This window comes from Symphalangus syndactylus, chromosome 9, assembly GCF_028878055.3.
Source record: "Symphalangus syndactylus isolate Jambi chromosome 9, NHGRI_mSymSyn1-v2.1_pri, whole genome shotgun sequence".
In the NCBI taxonomy this organism is placed as follows: Eukaryota; Metazoa; Chordata; class Mammalia; order Primates; family Hylobatidae; genus Symphalangus; species Symphalangus syndactylus.
In genome coordinates this window covers 97385614-97408815 of record NC_072431.2, presented here as the reverse complement: position 1 = coordinate 97408815, position 23202 = coordinate 97385614, and the positions used below count along the sequence as shown (strand labels likewise).

The window sequence follows — 23202 nt, the reverse complement described above, 5'->3', positions numbered from 1 at the left end:
AGATGGGGTTTCACCATCTTGGCCAGGCTGGTCTTGAACTCCTGACCTCGTGATCCACCCGCCTCAGCCTCCCAAAGTGCTGGGATTACAGGCGTGAGCCACCATGCCCGGCCGTAAGTATTTTTTTTTTTTTTTTTTGAGATGGAGTCTTGCTCTGTGGCCAGGCTGGAGTGCAGTGGCGCGATCTCAACTCACTGCAAGCTCCCCCTTCCGGGTTCACGCCATTCTCCCGCCTCAGCCTCCTGAGTAGCTGGGGCTACAGGCGCCTGCTACCATGCCCAGCTAATTTTTGTATTTTTAGTAGAGATGGGGTTTCACCGTGTTAGCCAGGATGGTCTCGATTTCCTGTCCTCGAGATCTGCCCACCTTGGCCTCCCAAAGTGTTGAGATTACAGGCGTGAGCCACAGCGCCTGGCCGAGTATTTTTTAAATTTATCATTTCTCTTTAAAAAATTTGTGACATTTTTTAATAACAAGATTTTTTTTTCTTTTTTGAGACAGAGTCTTGGTATGTTGCCCAGGCTGGACTTGAAATTCTGGGCTCAAGAGATCCTCCCACCTTAGGCTCTCAAGTAGTTAGGACTACAGGCTCCTGGATCCTGCCACCACAAGCAGACGTTTGTTTTTATTTTATTTTATATATATTTTTAGACAGGTTCTCACTCTGTCACCTAGGCTGGAGTGCAGTAGTGTGATCATAACTCATTGCACCCTCCATCTTCTAGGTTGAAGGTGATCTTCCCACCGCAGCCTCCGAAGTAACTGAACGGGGACTACAGGTGCAGGCCACCCTGCTCCGCCATTTTTTTTTTTTTTTTTTTCGAGACAAGGTCTCTCTCTGTCACCCAGGCCGATTATGCAGTGGCGCAATCATGGCTCACTGCAGCCTCAATATCCAGGGCTCAAGCGATCCTCCAACATCAGCTTCCCAAATAGCTGGGACTACAGGCACACACCACCACATCTGGCTAATTTTTGTTTGGTTTTTGTTTTTCTTTTTGAGACAGGGTATCACTCAGTTGCCCAGGCTGGAGTTTATTTTTTCTGTAAAGTAGTGATTATACCTATGACCTTATACAGAGTTGTCATGAAGATTGGACTTCTTGGCATCTAGTTCAAATGATCAAATTTCAAATCCCAAGTCTTTACCAATTAATATGTATTGTATGTTTAGCGTCTGAGCCTAGAAACTAATTCAGCAACAAGATATTTCCCCAAACTGCCATAAGAGGTCAGTAGGCAAGATAAGTATAATCTGTTTTATAGTCAAGGGTGGAAGTAAGAAGTTACCTGACTTGCCTGAAGCCACAGAGACATAAGTGAAGCAAAGACTGGACCAAAGTATATGTGTAGTGAATGAACTGAATGTCTGAATTCATGCCGATAAAATGTATAACAATTTTTATTATCAATGATTATATACTTCAAAATCAAGGTATTGTTTGACAATACAAAGATGACATGCAAAAGTACTTTTTGGTGGTCAATGCCATTAATAGACTTAATAGACTGCAATCAGAAAGTTTTTTCTTCTTTTTTTTTTTTTTGAGATAGAGTTTTGCTCAGTCGCCCAGGCTGGAGTGCAATTGTGCGTTCTTGGCTCAGTGCAACCTCTGCCTCTGTGGTTCAAGCGATTCTCCTGCCTCACCCACCAGAGTAGCTGGGATTATAGGCATGCAACACCACACCCGGCTAATTTTTGTACTTTTAGTAGAGATGGGGTTTCGCCAGGTTGCCCAGGCTGGTCTCAAACTCCTGAGATCAAGCAATCTGCCCCTGTTGGCCTCCCAAAGTGCTGGGAGTACAGGGGTGAGTACTTTTTGTATTTTTTTGTAGAAGTGGGGTTTTGCCATGTTGCCCAGGCTGGTCTCAAACTCCTGGGCTCAAGTGATCCTCCTGCCTCGGCCTTCTAAATTGCTAGGATTACAGGAGTGAGCCACCAGGCCCTCTGTTTGTTTTTAAAATCAGAGGTAGATGTTGAATTTTATCTCATGCCGTTTTGAGTCTATGGCCACATGATCTTAGAGCTTTTTTTCCCTCTTCTGTCCTATAATTTTATTAATAGGTGTTCTATTTCTAGAATAAGCTCTAAGATGAACAATGAACATTTTTCTTGTTATTCATGTAGTTTCTCATTCGATCCCTGAAACCTAATAGATTATAATAATCTTATAATTATTGTTTTATCTTCATCTTACAGAGAACACTGACATTTTGTTAATTTGCAGAAGCTCACCTAGGTAGTCCATGTAATGGTATATTTTTCCTTTAACATACATTTTTTATTTTTTATTTATTTATTTTTTTTGAGGCGCAGTCTCACTCTGCTGCCTGGGCTGGAGTGCAGTGGTGCAATTTAGTGGCACAATCTCGACTCACTGCAATCTTTGACTCCCAGGTTCCAGCAATTTTTCTGCCTCAGCCTCCCAAGTAGCTGGGACTACAGGCCGTGCCACCACACCCTGCTAATTTTTGTATTTTTAGTAGAGACAGGGTTTCACCATGTTGGCCAGGCTGGTCTTGAACTCCTGACTTCAGGTGATCCAACGACCTCGGCCTCCCAAAGTGCTGGGGTTACAGGTGTGAGCCACTGCGCCTGGCCTAATATACTGTTGAATCCAATTTTATCAAGTTTTATTCAGTATTTTTGCATTTATATTTATAAGTTAGATCGTGCCCTGTGTTTTCAGTTTTATTTTTCTTTTTTATTGCTCTCTTTGCCAGGTTTTGGTATCAGAATTGTGTTTGCTTCCAAAACGAGTTGAGAAAGCGTTGGTGATTTGCTTTCATTATTCCAAAATTTTAATAAATTATAACAGCCAATTCCAATTCCAAGTGCATCTGATTAATGGATTCCTGTGGCATCTGGGTCTCTATGATGAAGTCCTCCCTGGCATAGGCTCGTATATGGGAGCTTGTGGGATGTCTGCAAGTATCAGCTCACAGTGAGGCCACTGATGGCTTGGGGGACCCTCACGGTGCCTTAAAACTTTTGCCTAGACAACTGTCACGGGACCCTCTCGCAATACATGCCTCCCTTTTCTTTTTTTGGAGACAGAGTCTCGTACTGTCGCCAGGGCTGGTGTGCAGTGGCGCGATCTCGGCTCGCTGCAACCTCTGCCTCCCGGGTTCAAGCGATTCTCCTGCCTCAGCCTCCCGAGTAGCTGGGACTACAGGCACGCGCAACCACGCCTGGCTAATTTTTTTGTATTTTTAGTATAGACGGGGTTTCATTATGTTGGCCAGGATGGTCTCCATCTCCTGACCTCGTGATCCGCCTGCCTCGGCCTCCCAAAGCGTTGGGATTACAGGCGTGAACCACGGCGCCCGGCCTGCCTTTTCCTTTAAGTAGTAAAAAAAAAAAAAAAAAAAAAAAAAAAAAAAAAAAAAAAAAAAAAAAAATCCTGAAGGATGGTTTCAGTCTCTTTCAAGGTAGTCCATACCCTTGTAACTAAGTTTAAAAAAATAAAATCTAATTTTCCCTCCCTCTCCAAAGCAGCAAGGGGAAATTGGATCCACGGCCACGTAGGAGCCCTCACAGCACCAAACCCGGTGTCTCCAGGGAGGGGCGGAGACCAGCGGGTGGGCTTGGGCAGTACGCGCTTTTCTCTTCCGACTTTGGGCCAAAGCCTTGTCCGGAGATCCCAGTGTCTCGCTCGGGGACACGCCCTCCCTAGGCCCAGACTGGGTCCCCACTGGAGTTCCCAGCCCCCCTCCCCGCTCCGGCACGCACATTCCCAAGGCCGGGCGGGGCAGGGCGCAGCAGGCCCGCCCTCGGCGCGGGGCCAGGCTGGGCTCCTCCCCTCGAGCTGCGGCCGGGGGGCGGGGGGCGGGGGGCGGGGGAGAGGGGGTGGTGGCTGCAGCCCGGGTAGGGCCAGGAGACCGTTCCACGTTTGCAAACGCAGCCGCACGTCCAGGCCGACCCGTGCCGCCCGAGATCCGCGCTGCGTCCGCGCCACTCTCCTCGCCGCCCCGATGGCGTTCCAGGGCTGGAGGCCCCCACCGCCACCGCTGCTCCTGCTGCTGCTCTGGGTGACCGGGCAGGCAGCGCCCGTGGCGGGCCTGGGCTCTGACGCGGAGCTGCAGATCGAGCGGCGCTTCGTGCCCGACGAGTGCCCGCGCACCGTGCGCAGCGGGGACTTCGTGCGCTACCACTACCTGGGGACGTTCCCCGACGGCCAGAAGTTCGACTCCAGGTACCGCGCCCTTGGCGCCCGGCGCGGCCTCAGCGGATGCGCGTCCCTCTCTCCGGACAGGCCTTTCCCTCCTGCCGGACCTCCCCTAGCTCCGCCCCGTGCATCCGCGCTCCTCCCTTCTTCCGCTGCCCAGATCCTCCCGGACCCTAGACCCTCCGCCGTGGGTGAGCCTCCCGGCCCTCACGTGCCCTAGGCCGCCAGCCGGGGACTGGACCCTTGGAGGACCTTGGAGCAGCGGGGTTGGGGCAGACCACGCCCTCCCTTTCCTCCCAGCGCATGGACACACGCAAAATCAGTGTAAAATAATCAGTGTAAGTGGGGGCCACGTTGCACAACTGGACCCCCAAGAGTGGATGTTCGTGCCTGCCTCTCTTCTCCCTTTCCTGTTCCTTCCCTCCGCTCCATTGGGAATCTATTCAGATGGTGCTTCTCACACAGAACGATGATGAAGAGGCTAGCAGCCCCAAACATACAATGAGCTGTTAACAATGTGTAAGTGTAGTTCTAAGTACTTTCCATATTGTAGTGAACTCATTTAATTGTACAGCAGTCTTGTGAGGTAGGTACTATCACTACCCTCATTTTATCAGTAAGGTAACAAGCAACTGAGGCTAAGAAACGTATTTAAACAATGGAGTCAGATTGTTTAATCCAACTCCAGAGTCTGTGTGCGCAACTACCACTGCCCTTCCTTTCCTGCCATACAAAAACCTCTCTTGGGGCTGGGCGTGGTGGCTCGTGCCTGTAGTCCCAGCACTTTGGGAGGCCGAGGCGGCAGGATCGCTTGAGCCCAGGAGTTTGGGGCTGCTGTGAGCTATGATCATGCCACTGCACTCCAGCCTGGGAGACAGAGAGAGATCCCATCACAAAACAAAACACAACACAACACCTCTCTTGGGCAGGAGGTAGTCCAGGACCTTCACTCCGCTTTGCACCAGGCCCTATGCCAGGTCCAGAACTCCTCTCAGCTCTGCCTCAGAATCACAGCACCGCTCTCCAGTTTCCCTCCAGTTTAGGTTCGGGGTTAACAGGCCTCTCTTCGTCCAGCACCAGGCTACTCCTCCCCAAGGCTTTTGTTACAAACCCTGGTCTGTGCCAGCACTTCCCTTCGTGAATCACTAGATCAGGCAGAGAGAGCTATTTGTTGAGTCCCTGCTATGTGCCCCAAGGCCTAGGGTCATTATGAATATTTTGTAGACTCTTGACTTTTTTGAAGTTCCAGACAATGAATATACAAAAGCTGTTCAGCATAGTATGTGGCACTAGCAAGCGCTTAGAAATGGTCGTTCTTACTACTATTTTAGTTGCTTTAAAAAAAAAAAGCTTTATTGAAATATAATGCCATACAATTTGTCCATTTGGTGTGTGCAATTCAGTGTTTTTTAGTATATTCACAGAGTTGTGCAAACATCACATCTAGCTAATTCTGGAACATTTTCATCACCCCAAAAAAAGAAACACTGGACCCATTATCACTCACTCCCCCAACCCCAGTTAGACTGCCCTCCTGTCCCTTTCAACCATGAATCCACTTTATGTCTCTATGGATTTGCCTCTTCTGGACATTTTGTATAAATGGAATCATATAATTTGAGGTGCTTTGTATAATTGGCTTCTTTCATGGTTCATTTATGTTGTAAGCTATATCAGTACTTCATTCCTTTTTGTGGCTGTATATGTAATATTCCATTGTGTCCATTCATTAGTTGATGGACATTTGGATTGCTTACACTTTTTGTCTATCACGAATGATGATGTTATGAACATTCATGTGCAAGGTTTGGTGTGGATGTACCTTTTCCTTTTTTTTGGATATATACCTAGAAGTTGGAATTGCTGCGTCCTATGGCACCTATGTTATAAACGTTTTGAAGAATAGCCAACCCATTTCCCCACAATGGCTGCGCCATTTTACATTCCCACCAGCAGTGTATGAAGGTTCATAGTTCTCCACAGTCTCAACAACACTTGTACTTGTCTTTTTTTTTTTTTTTGAGACGGAATTTCGCTCTTGTCACCCAGGCTGGAGTGCAATGGTGCGATCACAGCTCACTGCAACCTCTCTGCCTCCCGGGTTCAAGCAATTCTCTTGCCTCAGCCTCCTGAGTAGCTGGGATTATAGGTGCCTGCCACCACGCCTGGCTAATTTTTGTATTTTTAGTAGAGACGGGGTTTCACCATGTTGGCCAGGCTGGTCTCGAACTCCTGACCTCAGGTGATCTGCCCACCTCGGCCTCCCAAAGTGCTGGGATTACAGGCGTGAGCCACCACGCCCGGCCTGTGTCTTTGATTATAACCATTTAGTGGGTGTGAAATGATATCTCATTGTGGTTTTGATCTGCATTTCTCTAATGGCTAACGATGTTGAGCATCATGTGCTTATTGACCATTTGTGTATCTTCTTTCATGTGCTTCTTTCATAGGGAAGAATTTCCTGCTTGAGTTGATGGTAATTAATTCCAGTAGAACAAGTTGTCCTACTATCTAGAACATCTCTAGGGCTGGCAGCCACTGTGAGGCAGTGTCGGGCAGTTGAAAGAGCATGGAGGATCTACCATCCATTCATCAAACATTTTGCAGTGTCTATCCCTCAAGACAGAGACTAGTCCTAGTCTAGTATGTCTCTTCCCCATCCCTACCACTTACAGCCTAGGCTATTACAACGTAGTGTGATAAGTACAGTAAGACAATAGCGCACACTCTGTCTCTCATAGAGTTCACACATAGTTCTTACCATGTGCCTTCAGGTATGTTAACTCATTTAATCTTAGAAGAATTTGTTTAACTTCACAAGACAGTGAGATAGGTACATCATTACAAATGAAGAAACTGAGGCTCAGAAAATTCAAATGATTTGCCCAAGGAACCTAACTACTAAGTGGTTGAGTGGAGATTCGAACCCAGCTAGTTCATGGCCATAATCTATGCTCTGTAGTCCACCCGCGTATATGATAGAAGAAAGGTAAGTAGCTATGAAAGCACAGAGAAGGCTTAACTATATGTTTGTGTGTCTGTGTGTGGGGGAGGTTAGGATGGAATCCTGGGATGGCAGGGATAAGACCCAAGGATGACTAAAATTCACCAGGGAGGAGCTCAGGGGTGTGTCTGCAGACCCCAAGGTCCAGGCTTGTCTTTTGATAAATATTATTATATGCCTACCACATACCTTTTTGGGTATACAGAGTTCTAGATGCTCTAGCACAGTAGTGTTTAAACTGCATATACTTCTGAATCACGTAGAGAGCTTGTTATACGGTTTCTGATTCAGTAGCTCTGGGATAGGGCCTAGGAATTTGCTTTTCTGACAAGTTCCCAGCTGATGCTACTGGTCTGAGGACCACACCTTGAGAACCATTGCTCTAAAACAGGAGTACTGAAATGGGATATCAATTTACAAAAATAAATAAATAAGTAAATAAATAAATAAAACAGGGGTCCCTAACCCCTGGGCCATGGACCTGTTGTGGTCTGTGGCCTGTTAGGACCTGGGCTGCACAGCCAGAGGTGAGCAGCAGGTGAGCAAGCAAAGTTTCATCTGTATTTATAGTCTCTCCCCACTGCTCACATCACCGCCTGACCTCGGCCCTCTGTCAGATCAGCAGGGGCATTAGATTCTCATAGGCACATGAACCCTATTGTGAACTGCACATGGGAGGGATCTAGGTTGTGTGCCCCTTATGAGAATCTAATGCCTGATGATCTGTTACTGTCTCCCATAGCCCCCAGATGGGGCCATCTAGTTGCAGGAAAACAAGCTCAGGGCTCCCACTGATTCTACACTATGGTGAGTTGTATAATTATTTCATTATATATTATGGTATAATAATAATGGAAATAAAGTGCACAATAAATGTAATGTATCTGAATAATCCCAAAACCGTCCCCTCACCCCAGTCATGGAAAAAGTGAATTCCTTTCGTGAAACTGGTCCTTGGGGCCAAAAAGTTTAGGGACCACTGCTCTAAAAGAATCACAGACTCGGCCGGGCGTGGTGGCTCACGCCTCTAATCCCAGCACTTTGGGAGGCCGAGGTGGGCAGATCACCTGAGGGAGTTCGAGATCAGCCTGACCAACATGGAGAAACCCTGTCTCTACTAAAAATACAAAAAATTAGCCGGGTGTGGTGGCGCATGCCTGTAATCCCAGCTACTTGAGAGGCTGAGGCAGGAGAATTGCTTGAACCTGGGAGGTGGAGGTTGCGGTGAGCTGAGATCGCGCCATTGCACTACACCCTGGGCAACAAGAGCTAAACTCCATCTCAAAAACTAACCAACTAAATAAAAGAATCATGAACTCATTAACAGGGATCAACTTCATTTCATATATTCATTCATTTATTCATTCCTTTTTTTTTTTTTGAGACACCTTCTCGCGCTGCTGCCCAGGCTGGAGTGCAGTGATGCAGCCTCACATCATTGCAGCCTCTGCTTCCTGGGTTCAAGCAATTCTTGTGCCTCAGCCTCCTAAGTAGCTGGGATTACAGGCGTGCAACACCACACCCGGCTAATTTTTGTATGTTTAGTAGAGATCGGGTTTCGCCATCTTGGCCAGGCTAGAATTCATTTATTCATCCAACAAATATTTACTGAGTACCAACTCTTGGAGGTGCTAAGGATGTAACAGTGAATGAAACAGAAATCTCTGCCCTCATGGAGCTTACATACTAGTGAGAGGACAGGCATACTCTTAAGTTATATGGTAAAGTAGAAGTTGGTGAGGGCTATGGAGAAAAAGCAGTAGGAGTGAGGGTTGGGAGGATGGGGCAACAGGCCCAGAAAGGTGAGAGGACAGTGGCCACCCAGTTAATATAACTGACCTCCAGATTCTGGACTGGGTGCTCTCATGCCTCACACAAAGCAGACAGCATGCAGTGAGTGCCTTGTGAGTAGTATGCATAGATACCTCTACCCATTCCAGGGAGGGAAGGATTTCTTCTTGCTGAAGCCATAGGAAAGGCTTTGAGGAGGAGCTGATGCTTGAGTTGGGCCTTGAGCATGGATGGGATTTCATTCCTTGAAGCGGGGAGTGTGTTTAAGAGAGTGGGTGGTGTGGACCAGGGTCTGGGCCTGAACAGTGCATGCTCAAGGAACAGTGAGAGGCCCCAATATTTGGGTCAGGAGGCAGGGGACCTGGCACTGGAAGGGTGTGGGAGAACCAGTCCATGGGATGCCTGGGTGGCTGGGCTGGGTGTTGTGGACTTTGGTATTTTTTTTTTCATCCCATAGATTCAAATTGCCCTGAATATATGCTTCTGTTCAGAATCTTGTGAAGGGAAGGTTTTTGTTCAGAGGAGTAAGGGGATTGAGGTGCTCAGTGGATGGACTGATAGTGTAAGTAGAAATTCTAGAGATCAGCCTCATTGGGGCTTCCTTTTACACAGGGATTCATCCAGCTTCTAACATTCCAGGTACTGGGATACAGCAGAGGATAAAGCTGACAAAAGTCCCTGCCCTCAAGTCAGGGTTGGGGCGAACACAAGCCTGTTCCTGCAGACTTAAGCAGAAAGGAGTGGGAATTTATTGGAAGGATCTCCAATTCCTTGTGAGGGTCTAGAATCATGGACTGAGGTGACTTTCTGCCTCTCCCCAAGAGGTTGCAAACGGGGCTTCATTCTCTCCCACTAGAAAGAGAGTGCTCCAGTAAGCTCCCCATGCTGCACACATGACCTCTGGGATCCAGCACTAACGCCGACAAACTGGACTTTCTCACTTCTAGGTTTCCAGGAAATAATCTGATGGGTCCTGCTTGGGGCAGGTGTCCACCCTATTGGGTGTTAAGTCACATAGTCCTAAGTGGGGGCCCAGGCTCACCCTTTCAGCAGGACTGGTCCTCAGGGAGGAGCCAGTGGGCTGGGCAGCAGCCAGGATGGAATCAGGGGGGCCTGACGGGCAGTGGTGTCAGAGCGACTGGCCAGGTCAGGACATGCTAACTTAGGAATTGTTTAGAGTGTGACTCCACATCGCAGCTCTTTCTATGGAGAAGGGGAGTGCTGAAAGGGAGGCTGCTATCGTGCGTTAGCCCTGTGCGTTTCTGCTAACTAGGGGAAGATCCTAGCCACTTCTCACTGCGGTCTCCTGAGGCCATTGGCAGCTGGCCAAGCACCCCTGGTGAAGACTTATTAGCAGGGCTTTGAATTTTCATTTGTGGGTCATTGCGAGCAATTACACATTTATATTAACAATTTAATTTGGCTGTATGGTATTTTACTGGGCTAAGCCCTGTGAAAAATGGGAATCATCTATAGGGATCTGACATTTTAATTTGTGCAGTTGCTTAAAAACAAAAATCCATAACAGCAATGGATTTTCCTTTGCTTTGCAAAATTTTTCATTTAATGATGTTTTAATGGGTCAAAGCCCATCCAAGCCAACAGCTCATGTTTCAGGGTCTGATTCTCTGAGGAGCTGTGAATGGAGGCGTTCTCTCTCATTTCTCCTCTGTTCCCGCCTGTTCCCTCTCTCTTCCCTCACCTCCTCTAACCTTCCTCCTCTGCAGCGTTCTCACACTTTCCCGTCTGGGTAGTTTGCCGGTTCATTAACTGCTTTTCTTTTCTCCCTGGCATATCTCATTAGCTACTGGGAGAGATGGTTGTTTGAGGGAAATAGTCTTGGGCAAAGGGTCTAGAAAGCCCAGAGTCCCCTTTGGGAGTGAATGTGTGGAGAGGGAGGTGGGAGGCCGAAAAGCCAGACTCTGCCTCCCTGCTTTCAAGTCTGCAGTAAGATCCAGTCTCAGTGGTGAAACTCAGCCAGCAGAGGGGGTGAGTCTCAGCTGGAAGCTAGGCGGCCAGTGGGGAGGTGAGTTTCAGTCCCATTCGTGAAGGGCGGTGGCAGGACCACAGTCCAAACATAAAGCAGGTCCCCTGTGAGTCAGCCATCTGAGTTGGCCCAAGTGAGACAGGACCAACTTTGAGGCCCCCAAAGGGTAGTTCCCTTGCTCAGTGGACTTGTTCTTCCTTACTTTGCTTCCTTTCTGTTAGGGGTTCTCAAAATATGGCAATCTTTTTTTTTTTTCTTTCTTTTTGAGACAGGGTCTCACTCTGTTTCCCAGGCTGGAGTGCAGTGGTGCTCACTGCAACCTCTGCCTCCTGGGTTCAAGCAATTCTCATGCCTCAGCCACCCGAGTAGCTAGGATCGCAGGTGTGTGCTACCACACCTGGCTAATTTTTGTATTTTTGGTAGAGACAAGGTTTTGCCATGTTGCCCAGGCTGGTCTCTAACTCCTGAGCTCAAGTGATCCACCCGCCTCAGCCTCCCAAAGTGCTGGGATTACTGATTGAGCCACCGTGCCCAGCCTGTCATTTGTCCTTTTAAAAGTTCGTTCTTGTTGCAGATTTAAACATACATTTAGAAGCCCCATTATGCCTTAAGAATATAGCCATGGGGGCCAGGCACGGTGGCTCATGCCTGTGATCCCGGCACGTTGGGAGGCCGAGGCAGGTGGATCATGAGGTCAGGAGTTCAAGTCAGCCTGACCAATATGGTGAAACCCCATCTCTACTAAAAATGCAAAAATTAGCTAGGCGTGGTGGCATGCGCCTGTAATCCCAGCTACTCAGGAGGCTGAGACAGGAGAATTGCTTGAACCTGGGAGGTGGAGGTTGCAGTGAACTGAGATTGCGCCACTGCACTCCAGCCTGGGCGACAGAGCGAGATTCCATCTCAAAAAAAAAAAAAAAAAATATATATATATATATATATACATATATATAGCCATGGGGGGCTGGGCGTGGTGGCTCATGCTTCTAATCCCAGCACTTTGGGAGGCCAACGCAGGTGGATCACCTGAGGTCAGGAGTTCAAGACCAGCCTGGCCAACATGGTGAAACCGAATCTTTACTAAAAATACAAAAATTAGCTGGGCATGGTAGCGTGTGCCTGTAATCCCAGCTTCTAGGGAGGCTGAGGCAGGAGAATTGCTTGAACATGAGAGGCAGAGGTTGTAGTGAGCCAAGATCGTGCCACTGCACTCCAGCCTGGGTGACAGTGAGACGCCATCTCAAAAAAAAAAAAAAAAAAAGAATATAGACATGAGGATAGTTATTTATCTCAAGTAATGTGTTGCCAATATAATGTGAGCTTTTGTGTAGGCAGTTTAGTGTGTTGACTATGATGTCTCTTGTCTTAGTGGTCCTTGGGTTAATAATTGTAAAGAGCATCATCAGAGGGTGCTACAGACAACTTTCCCATCACCCCCCTGGGGCAGTGATGGAAGGGGACAAAAATAAGCTGGTGGAGAGGAAAGGAGGGTGTTGGATGTGCTAGGTGGTTTCCATTTGCCTTTCTAGGTCCACCCTTCACCTGTTCCATTTGCTTTTTGCTCTGGGAGGCTGACACATATGGACTACATGTGCATAGTATGGGTTGCATTAATGACCCTTTGTCTTCTGGCTTTGGTTGGGTTCAGCCAATGAGACATTGTGATAGGCCATTCCTGCATCACTGGAAAGAAATACTCAAGGCTGGGTAATTTATAAGAAAAGAGGTTTAATTGGCCTACAGTTCTGCAGGCTGTACAGGAAGCATAGCATGCTGTCGTCAGCTTCTGGTGAGGACCTCAGGAGATTTAGAGTGATGGTGGAAGGGAAAAGGGGAGCAGACATCTCACATGGCAAGAGCAGGAGCAAGAGAGAGAGGTTGGGAGGTGCCGCACACTTTTAAACAAGCAGATCTGTGAACTCATTCATCACCAAGGGGATGGCGCTAAGCCCTGCCACCAGGCCCCACCTCCAACACTGGGGATTACATTTCAACATGAGATTTGGCATAGACACAGATCCAAACCCTATCAGGCATCAGATATTCAAAGGGAGGGAAGAGAGTGAGGTGAAGGTATTTATTCCTCTGGCTTCCTGTCTGTAGGGTCACCATGGATTGTGGCCCTAAACTAAAGGGCCCAGTTCCTGTCAGGTAGCCCCTAGCTGCCCTCTCTGTCTCTGTCATTCAAGCTCAGGTGTGATAGCAGCATTCCCTACCCAGCCACAGAGGTACTATCCCTTGCGTTTTGCTGTGTTCTGTACACACCTTTGCACACACCCACTTTGTTATTACTTTAAAAAAACCATAAAGTTTACCATCGTAACCATTTTGAACTGTATAATAGTGTTAGCTATATTCACACTGTTGTGCAATATATCTCTAGAATTTTTCCATCTTGCAAAATTGAGACTTTATGCCCATTGAACAACTTCTCTGCATTTTTCCCTCTTCCTTGTCCCCTGATAACAACATTCCACTTTCTGTTTCTATGATTTTGACTACTTTAGATACCTCATATAATTCATGGAATCATGCAGTATTTGTCTTTCTGTGACTGGCTTGTTTCACTTTACGTAATGTCCTGAAGGTTCATCCATATTGTAGCATGTGATAGGATTTCCTTCCTTTTTAAGGCTGAATAATATTTCATTGTGTGTATATGCCACCTATTTTTTATCAATTTATTTGTCTATGGGCATTTAGATTGCTTCTAGCTTTTGGCTATTGTAAATCTTGCTGAGTTGAACATGTGTGTGCAAATATCTGAGTTGTTGTTGTCTTGTTTTTGTTTTAGTTTAGACAGAGTGGTTTTTTTGTTTTGTTTTGTTTTTTGAGATAGAGTTTTGCTCTTATTGCCTGGGCTGGAGTGCAATCTCAGCTCATCACAGCCTCCGCCTCCCAGGTTCAAGTGATTCTCCTGCCTCAGCCTCCTGAGTAGCTGGGATTACAGGCACCCATCACCACGCCCAGCTGATTTTTGTATTTTTAGTAGAGACAGGGTTTCTCCATGTTGGTCAGGCTGGTTTCTAACTCCTGACCTCAGGTGATCCGCCCGCCTCAGCCTCCCAAAGTGTTGGGATTACAGGCGTGGGCCACCGCGCCCGGCTTAGACAGAGTCTTTTGTTCTGTTGCCCAGGGTCGAGTGCAGTGGCATGATCACAGCTTACTGCAGCCTTGACCTCCTGAGCCCAAGCGATCCTGTCACTTCAACCTCCCGAGTACCTGGGACTACAGTACCTATGCACCACCACACATGGCTAATTTTTGTGTTTTTGTAAAGATGGTGTTTCACCAGGTAGCCTAGGCTGGTCTTGAACTCTTGGGCTCAAGCTTCAACCTTGGATTACAGGCATGAGCCACTGTGTCCGGCCTGATTCTGTTTTCAGTTCCTTTGGGTATACACCAAGAGATAGGATTGCTAGATCATACAGTACTTCTATTTGTAATTGTTTGAGGAGCCTACAGACCATTTTCTAGAGCAAGTACAACATTTTGCATTCCCATCAAAGTGCACAAAGATTCCGATTTCTCCATATCCTCTCCATCACTTTTTATTTTCCAGTTTTTTGATAGTGGCTATTCTAACAAGTGTGTGTGAGGTAATATTGCATTGTGGTTTTCTTTTTCTTTCTTTTTCTTTTTTTGAGACAGAGTTTCACTTTTGTCGCCCAGGCAGGAGTGCAATGGCGTGATCTTAGCTCATTGCAACCTCTGCCTCCTAGGTTCAAGTGATTCTCCTGCCTCAGCCCCCCGAGTAACTGGGACTACAGGCATATGCCACCATGCCTGGCTAATTTTTGTATTTTTAGTAGAGACGGGGTTTTGCCATGTTGGCCAGGCTGGTCTTGAACTCCTGACCTCAGGTGATCCACCCACCTCAGTCTCCCAAAGTGCTGGGATTACAGGCGTGAGCCACCATGCCTGGCCTGCATTGTGGTTTTTGATTTGCATTTCTCTGCTGTTTAGTAATGTGGAGCATCTTTTCATACGCTTGTTGGCCATTTGTATATCTTCTTTGGAGGAATATTCATTCAATCCCTTTGCTTATTTTAAAATTGGATTATTTTGTGGTTGTTGAGTTTTAGGAGTTCTTTATATATTCTAGATATTAATCCCTTATCATATATGAGGTTTGCAAACATTTTCTCCCATTTTTTAGGTTGCCTTTTTACTCTGTTGATTGTTTTCTTTGCTGCTGAGAGTTTTAAAGTTTGACAAAGTCCCCTTTGTCTGTTTTTGTTTTTGTTACCTGTGCTTTTGGTGTCATATCCAATCCAATGTCATAATGCTTTTCCCTTGTGTTTTTTTCCTAGTTTTATAGTTTTGGATCTTATATTTATGCATTTAATCCATTTTTAATTGATTGTTCTCTATGGTATAAAGTAAAAATCTCCAACTTCATTCTTTTGCATGTGGAGATCCAATTTTCCCAGCACCATTTATTGAAGAGACCGTCCGTTACCCACTGTGTAGCCTTAGCCCTTGTCAAAGATCATTTGACCATATAGGCAAAAGTTTATTTCTGGGCTATTTTGATCTATTGGTCTATATGTCTGTATTTGGGCCAGTACCATGCTGCCTTGATTACGATAGCTTCATAATATGTTTCAAAATCAGGAAGTGTGAGGCCTCCAGCTTTGTTCTTCTTTCTCAGGATTGTTTTGGCTCTTTAGAGTCCTTCAAGATTCCAAGGCCAGGCACCATGGCTCACACCTGTAATCCCAGCACTTTGGGAGGCCGAGGCAGTCTGATCACCTGAGGTTAGGAGTTCAAGACCAGCCTGGCCAACATGGTGAAACCCTGTCTCTACTAAAAATACAAAAATTAGCCGGGCATGGTGGCAGGCCCCTGTAATCCCAGCTACTCAGGAGGCGGAGGCAGAATTGCTTGAACCCGGGAGGTGGAAGTTGCAGTGAGCCGAGATTGCACCACTGCACTCTAGCCTGGGCGACAGAGTGAGATTCTATCTCAAAAAAAAAAAAAAAAAAAAAATTCCATATGAATTTTAGTTTAGTTTAGTTTAGTTTTTTTTTTCTATTTCTGCAAAAAATGCCATCAGGATTTTGGTAGGAATTGCATTGAATCAATAGATTGCTTTGGTTAGTGTGGACATCTTAGCCATATTAAGTCTTCCTGTCCATGAACAAGAAAATGTCTTTCCATTTATTTGTGTCCTCTTTAATTTCTTTCTTTCCTTCTTTTTTTAGAGACAGAGTCTCACTCTGTCGCCCAGACTGGAGTGAAGTGGTGCAATCTCGGCTCACCACAATCTCCACCTCCCAGGTTCAAGCGATTCTCCTGTCTCAGCCTCCCGAGTAGCTGGGATTACAGGCATATGCCACCATGCCTGGCTAATTTTTGTATTTTTAGTAGAGACAGATTTCGCCATGTTGGCCAGGCTGGTCTCAAACTCCTGACCTCAGGTGATCCGCCCGCCTTGGCCTCCCAAAGTGCAGGCATGAGCCACTGCGCCTGGCCCTCTTTAATTTCTTTCAGAATGTTTTTCTAGTTTCCATTGTAGTCTTTTGCCTCCTTGGTTAGGTTAATCCTAAGTATTTCATTCTTCTTGATGCTATTGTAAATAGAATTATTTTGTTTATTTCCTTTTTTAAGATTGTTCATTATTAGTGTATAGAAATGCAACTGATTTTGGAGTGTTGATTTTGTATCCTGCAACTTTGCCAAATTTGTTTATTAGTTGTTTTTTCTTTCCCCACAGAACCATCAAGTCCAATGTTTATTAGTTTTAACAGCTTTTTTTATGGACTCTTATAGGGTTTTCTATATATAAAGTTATTTCGTCTGTTAAAAGAGATATTTTTAGTTCTTCCTTTCCAATTTCTGTGCCATGTATTTCTTTTTCTTGCTTAATTGCTCTAGCTAGGAGTTCCAGGACCATGCTGAATAGAAGTGTTGAAAGCAAGCATCTTTTCCTTGTTCCCAATCACAGGGGAAAGCCTTTCAGTTTTTCACTATTGATTATGATCTCAGCTGTGCACAACCCCATTATTAAACTTTCCTGGAACAGCTTCATTTGGGTGTGTCATCTGTTTCCTGCAGGCCCCTGAATGAGATGCCTGTAAAAGGTGTAAATAAGCCAGATCCCAGGACAGGTTGTATAAATGCTTACTCCAGAGTGTGCAGAAGTAATTTTCATGACCAGTTCTGGGCTTGATGCTGCCCATGAGTTTGTGCCAGTTGTGCTGATCAGAATAAATTTGTTCAGAACAACTTTATTTTTCCAGATGGTCAGAATTTTAAGAAGTAGATAAGACTGGTCTTGCATTGTTAGCCTCTTATATAAATGTATACATTATTAATGTATAAATTATACATTTTCTTTCAGAAAGGTTTTTTGGTTTTTAGCACTTTGGTGCTTAATTGTTCACAGTGCTTAGGCAACATCAAATGAAGAAGTTAACACTGTGAGGCAACAACTGTTTCTTTCTTCCTTTCTTCCTTTCTTTCTTTCCTTTCTTTCTTTCCAGGATCTCACTCTGTCACCCAGGATGGAGTGCCAGGGTATGATCTTGGCTCACTGCAGCCTCTGCCTCCCAGGTTCAAGCGATTCTCCCACCTCAGTCTCCCAAGTAGCTGGGACCACATGCGCATACCACCATGCTCAGCTAATTTTTTGTATTTTCAGTAGAGATGGGATTTCACAATGTTGCCCAAGCTGGGCAACAACTGTTTCTGTACACCTCTAGGGAGGCCCTGACCCTGGAGTGTGAGATTCAGATGGTCCTAGATTCTTGCTTTTTTCCCTCCTCATGTTTAATTTCATAAGCTTGGGAAATTTTGTAACCTCCAAAGAGCCTGAGTATCATAGCACCCACCTTAACGTATTGTATGAGGATTAAATGGTGTAGTATATATTGAAGAGCTTAGTTTGCTACTGTGCCCAACAAATAATAGATACTTTGTAAATGGTGGTTAGTATTAAAAAGTTTTGTTAAATTTGGGAAGTATATTCGGATTCTGCGAATGAAAAAAATATTTTTAAAGTAGTTTCTTGCCGGTGCATTGTTGCTGCTTGTGTGTGTGTTCTGTGCTTGGGAGTCTTTGAAGTCTTGCTTTCTGGCCCATTATTATAATAAATCTGCCAATTTGATGATGGCTTAGTGGCAGGGTGAGTCCCCAGCCAAGTGTAATTCAAGAGCGGGCATTCCAGGGGGTGGGGATTGGGGCCCCGGAGGTAGAGGGTGGAGGTGTAAAGCTGACTTGGCCACAAAACTGGCCATGTGCTTTTGTCCTCTGACTTGTTGGCCTGTACGTGAAATCTTGCTTTCTGTCCACTGACCTTGAAGAAAGGAAACTTATTAAAATAGGCTGTAAAACTAGGAGGAGAAAGAGAAGAGGGCCAGGTCTCAGGAAGCTGCCCTGAGGGGAGTGGTGAGGTGGACTCTGTTGCTTGCCCAAACTGTTCATTAGGGAAAAAGAGGAAAAAGTGAAAGTATTTTGCAAGATGAAGGGTGACACATTCTCATGAAGTAAACCCAGCAGCTCTTAACATTTTATTACATAAGTAATTATATGATCATTTTGAAAAGTAAGATAATTAAAGAGAAAACAAATTCAGTCACCTGAAGTCCTCTACCTGTAGATGATAGATAATATTTCATGTATTGCCTTGTGGATTTTTTCATATGCATCTATAGATATGTAAGTTGAAAATAGGGTGATTTTATACTGTGTTAACCTGTCCCCCCCCACCCTTTTTGAGACAAAGTTTCACTCTATCACCCAGGCTGGATGACAGTGCAGTGGCACCATCTCAGCTCACTGCAACCTTCACCTCCCAGGTTCAAGCAATGCTTGTGCCTCAGGCTCCCAAGTAGCTGGGACTACAGGTGCACACCACCATGCCCGGCTAATTTTGTATTTTTAGTAGAGATGAGGTGTCACCATGTTGGCCAGGTTGGTCTCGAACTCCTGACCTCAAGTGATCCACCCTCCTTGGCCTCCCAAAGTGCTGGGATTACAGGCATGAGCCACAACGCCTAGCATTGTAACCTTCCCTTTACTCTTATTGTATATATCCCTCCATGTCAGTGAGTAAAAATCTGTTATTATAAAATGCCATAGAGCATTTTATTTTATGACTTCTGAAACCCCGTGGGTCTCTATCATCAGTTTATAAGGTACTTGTAGGCAAAGTCCATGCCTTGTACTTTATATCCCCCAAAGCACCTGGCACAGTCCCCTAATAGGCAAACCCCTGTTGATTGCTAAATTTGACATTGAAGAAGATAAAGGTGTGAGTCACAGCCATGATTTCCTTATTTATCTTTTGATCTAAGGCCATTGCGTATCAGCCTTTAAAACACGTATATTAGTGATCATAAGACTACATCACACTTTCTATTACCTGTGATAATTATAGCAATATTGCCATAACACTTAGGTTTTCAGAGCATTTTTCACGTTGTTATACAGATCCTGGGAAGTCTGTTATTATTATTTGCATTTTGCAGTGGAGGAAACTGAGGTTAAAAGAGTTTAGGCCGGGCGCGGTGGTTCACGCCTGTAATCCCAGCACTTTGGGAGGCTGAGGCGGGTGGATCACAAGGTCAGGAGATCGAGATCATCCTGGCTAACATGGTGAAACCCCGTCTCTACTAAAAATACAAAAAATTAGCCGGGCGTGGTGGCGGGCGCCTGTAATCCCAGCTCTTCGGGAGGCTGAGGCAGGAGAATGGCATGAACCCGGGAGGCAGAGCTGGCAGTGAGCCGAGATTGCACCACTGCACTCCAGCCTGGGCGACAGAGCGGGACTCCATCTCAAAAAAAAAAAAAAAAAAAGAGTTTAAGTATGTTTTATGCTCTTACTGTGCTGCCTCTGTGTTTGACTTAGCTGGATGACTTTTTAAAAAAAAATCAAGTGTGTGTGTATGTGTCTGTGTGTGTGTATTAACTTTGGCCATTAGTACCTATGATGTTGCTTTTAGGTACCAATCACATAGAAAATGAAGTAAAGTTTTTTTTTTTTTTTTTTTTTTTTTGAGACAGAGTCTGGCTCTGTTGCCTAGGCTGGAGTGCAGTGGCATGATCTCAGCTCACTGCAATCTCCACCTCCCGGGTTCAAGCAATTCTCCTGCCTCAGCTTCCCGAGTTGCTGGGACTACAGGTGTGTGCCACCACGCCTGGCTAATTTTTTGTATTTTTAGTAGAGACGGGGTTTCACCGTGTTGGCCAGGCTGGTTTCAAACTGCTGACCTCAGGTGATCCATTCTCCTCGGCCTCCCAAAGTGCTGGGATTACAGGCGTGAGCCACTGCACCCGGCTGTAAAGTCTATTTTATTTTATTTTATTTCATTTTATTTTATTTCATTTCTTTTCTTTTCTTATTTTATTTTAATTTTTTGAGACTCTGTTGCCCAGGCTGGAGTGTAGTGGTGCAATCATAGCTCACTGCAGCCTCAAACTCTTGGGCTCAAGCGATCCTCCCACCTCAGCTTCCAAGGTAGCTGGGACTATAGGCATGCACCACCACACCTGGCTAATTATATGTATTTATTTATTTTGTAGAGAGGGGGTCCTCACTTTGTTGCCCCGGCTGGTCTCGAACTCCTAACTTCAACTTAACTCCTCTTGCCGTGGCCTTCCAAAGCCCTGGCATGACCACAGCCAACTCTTTCTTTTTTGTGTGTGTGAAAGAATAGGTAACTATTTTGCAAAATCAGCTTAACACATTTTTTTTTTTTCTAGAGAGAGTTATGCTGATTCTTATTGAACTAGATTTGCTGGCAATATTCAAGGTAGTCTAAAATTTCCAACACTACAAGTACTGTCCAGTGGAGATGTTCCTGTATCAGTAACTCCTTGGCAGGCTTTTTGCTTTGCTGTGGCCACATTGCATCTGTGGGCACATTTTTACAGGTTGGTTTTTACTGAGGAAGGGACTATTTATACTTTTCTTTCTCTTTCCCTACCCTTTGGGTCTTCAGCTATGACAGAGACTCCACTTTCAACGTGTTTGTGGGAAAAGGACAGCTGATCACAGGGATGGACCAGGCTCTTGTTGGGATGTGCGTAAACGAGAGACGTTTCGTGAAGATTCCCCCAAAGCTTGCCTACGGAAGTGAAGGAGTTTGTAAGCTTTTCTTCCTCGTTTATAAACACATCAGCAGAAACAATGAGAACATTTTTAGGATGTTAAGTCAAACAGACTGGAGAATCTTGGAAGCTTTAGATTGGGAGAAAATGAAAAGCAGTGAACTCATACACAGCTGAAATTTCCATCTTAGGTTTATTTCTTCTAGATGTGAAAGAAAGTGTCATTAACACAGATGTATTGAATGATACCCTCAATGAGAAGAAAACTGTTTTTTCTCTTTCAATTTCATTTGGAGGAAAGAGGGAGGAAGAATGGGTCATTTTGGGATTGTATAGCAGTGACTCCTTGAACCCTTTTGGCCCATATTCACCTTGGGAGCATCCTAGGTGTTTATTTATCTGGCCCGAAAGGCAGCAACTGTGAACTCAGTGTGAAATCTTTAATTTCTAGCTGGTGTGATCCCCCCCAATTCAATGCTTCATTTTGATGTACTTCTGATGGATATTTGGAATTCTGAAGACCAGGTTCAGATTCACACCTATTTCAAGCCCCCGAGTTGCCCTCGGACCATCCAGGTGTCTGATTTTGTGAGGTACCACTACAACGGGACGTTCCTGGACGGAACTCTGTTTGATTCGAGGTAAGTCCTGTCGTTAATGGCAGTATCAGTGAAATGTCCCGTGCATAGTTCTTTCCTTCTGTCTTACTTGCTTTTTATGCCAATGGGGAAACCAGAATAAGAACTCTTCTCAACTGTAACCAGTACGGAACTCATCTGCTTAAGACTTTTGGTCAGTGTTGCATCTTCTCTGGTGCCAGAGTCAAAATTTTAATACATCTTAGAAACATTGAAGAGCAATGTTTATCTAACTTAACAGTATTTTGAGATCTCATCATTAAGTGAAAGGCTCTATGTTTTCTTTTTTTTCTTTTTTTTTTTTGAGATGGACTCTTGCCCTGTCACCCAGGCTGGAGTGTAGTGGCACGATCTTGGCTCACTGCAAACTCTGCCTCCTGGGTTCAAGCGATTCTCCTGCCTCAGCCTCCCAAGTAGCTGGGACTACAAGCGCATGCCACCACGCCAAGCTAATTTTTTGTATTTTTAGTAGAGACGGGGTTTCAGTGTATTAGCCAGGGTGTTCTCAATCTCCTGACCTCATGATCTGCCTGCCTTGGCCTCCCAAAGTGCTGGGATTACAGGCGTGAGCCACCACACCCGGCCGTGTAAGTCTCTATTTCTAAGGAGGCTTATGCACGTTTTGGTTCATTTTTATAGTTTTCCCATGGAAGTAAGAGGGAAAAGATGAATGTATATGAAGCTATGGAGAGGCATGGGGCTACACGGGAGATCAGGGAACCCTTTGCAATTTCTTCTCACTAGAGCGTGTTTGATTAGTGGAATAGCTAGCCTGTTTTTGTCTATCACTAGTATAAATGCATGCTTTTTATTTCTTTCTAAACTTGAGGACATCTGCCCTGTGTTTGGGGGCAAAGATCCATAAATGTCTATCTCTAGGGAGGGGTATGGGATCATCGTTTAGCTGATATTTGGGTAACAAAAACCGTACTGAGAAATGAGTTGGAAATAGCCTCATGGTGTGGAACTTTTTCCCTTTCTCATTACCTTTCAGTCACAATCGCATGAAAACATATGACACGTATGTGGGAATTGGCTGGCTGATTCCTGGAATGGATAAAGGGCTGCTGGGAATGTGTGTGGGTGAGAAGCGCATCATCACCATTCCTCCTTTTCTGGCCTATGGAGAGGATGGAGATGGTAAGTCCTTCTCCTTCTTGGAGCCACTGTCTCCTACCCTTATTTTTATTGCAGTGGTTAATTCAATTGTCACCACATGAAACCCATTAGACCTTTCGGTCTAGACCTACACTGTCCAATATGGTAACCACTAGCTACATGTGGCTATTTATATTCAAATGGAAACAAGTTAAAATTAGCTAAAATTTAAAATTCAGTTCCTTGGTCACACTGCTACATTTTAGGTACCCAATAGCCTCACGTTGCTGAGGGCCACCATAGTGGACAGTGCAGATACAGACCCAGATCATTTCCATCACTCAGAAAGTTCTATTTGACAGTGCTAGTCTGGATTGTCTGCTGTCTGATGATTGAGTTGCAGAAATTTCCACTTACTTATGGCCATTGGCATTCATAAGTAACCCCCTCTGCCCCTGC

General features: G+C 45.3%; 1 protein-coding gene across 1 annotated transcript in view; it reads left to right on the top strand.

Annotated features, from left to right (window-relative positions):
- Nucleotides 1-3700: 3700 nt before the first annotated feature.
- The window catches only part of FKBP9 (FKBP prolyl isomerase 9), a 51444-nt gene continuing 31942 nt past the window's right edge, over nucleotides 3701-23202 (top strand). The window contains exons 1-4 of the mRNA XM_055293479.2: nucleotides 3701-4196; nucleotides 20899-21044; nucleotides 21459-21648; nucleotides 22640-22785. Of these exons, the coding sequence (XP_055149454.1) occupies nucleotides 3976-4196; nucleotides 20899-21044; nucleotides 21459-21648; nucleotides 22640-22785 (703 nt within the window). The 5' untranslated portion in view covers nucleotides 3701-3975. The remainder of the gene's footprint in view (nucleotides 4197-20898; nucleotides 21045-21458; nucleotides 21649-22639; nucleotides 22786-23202) is intronic.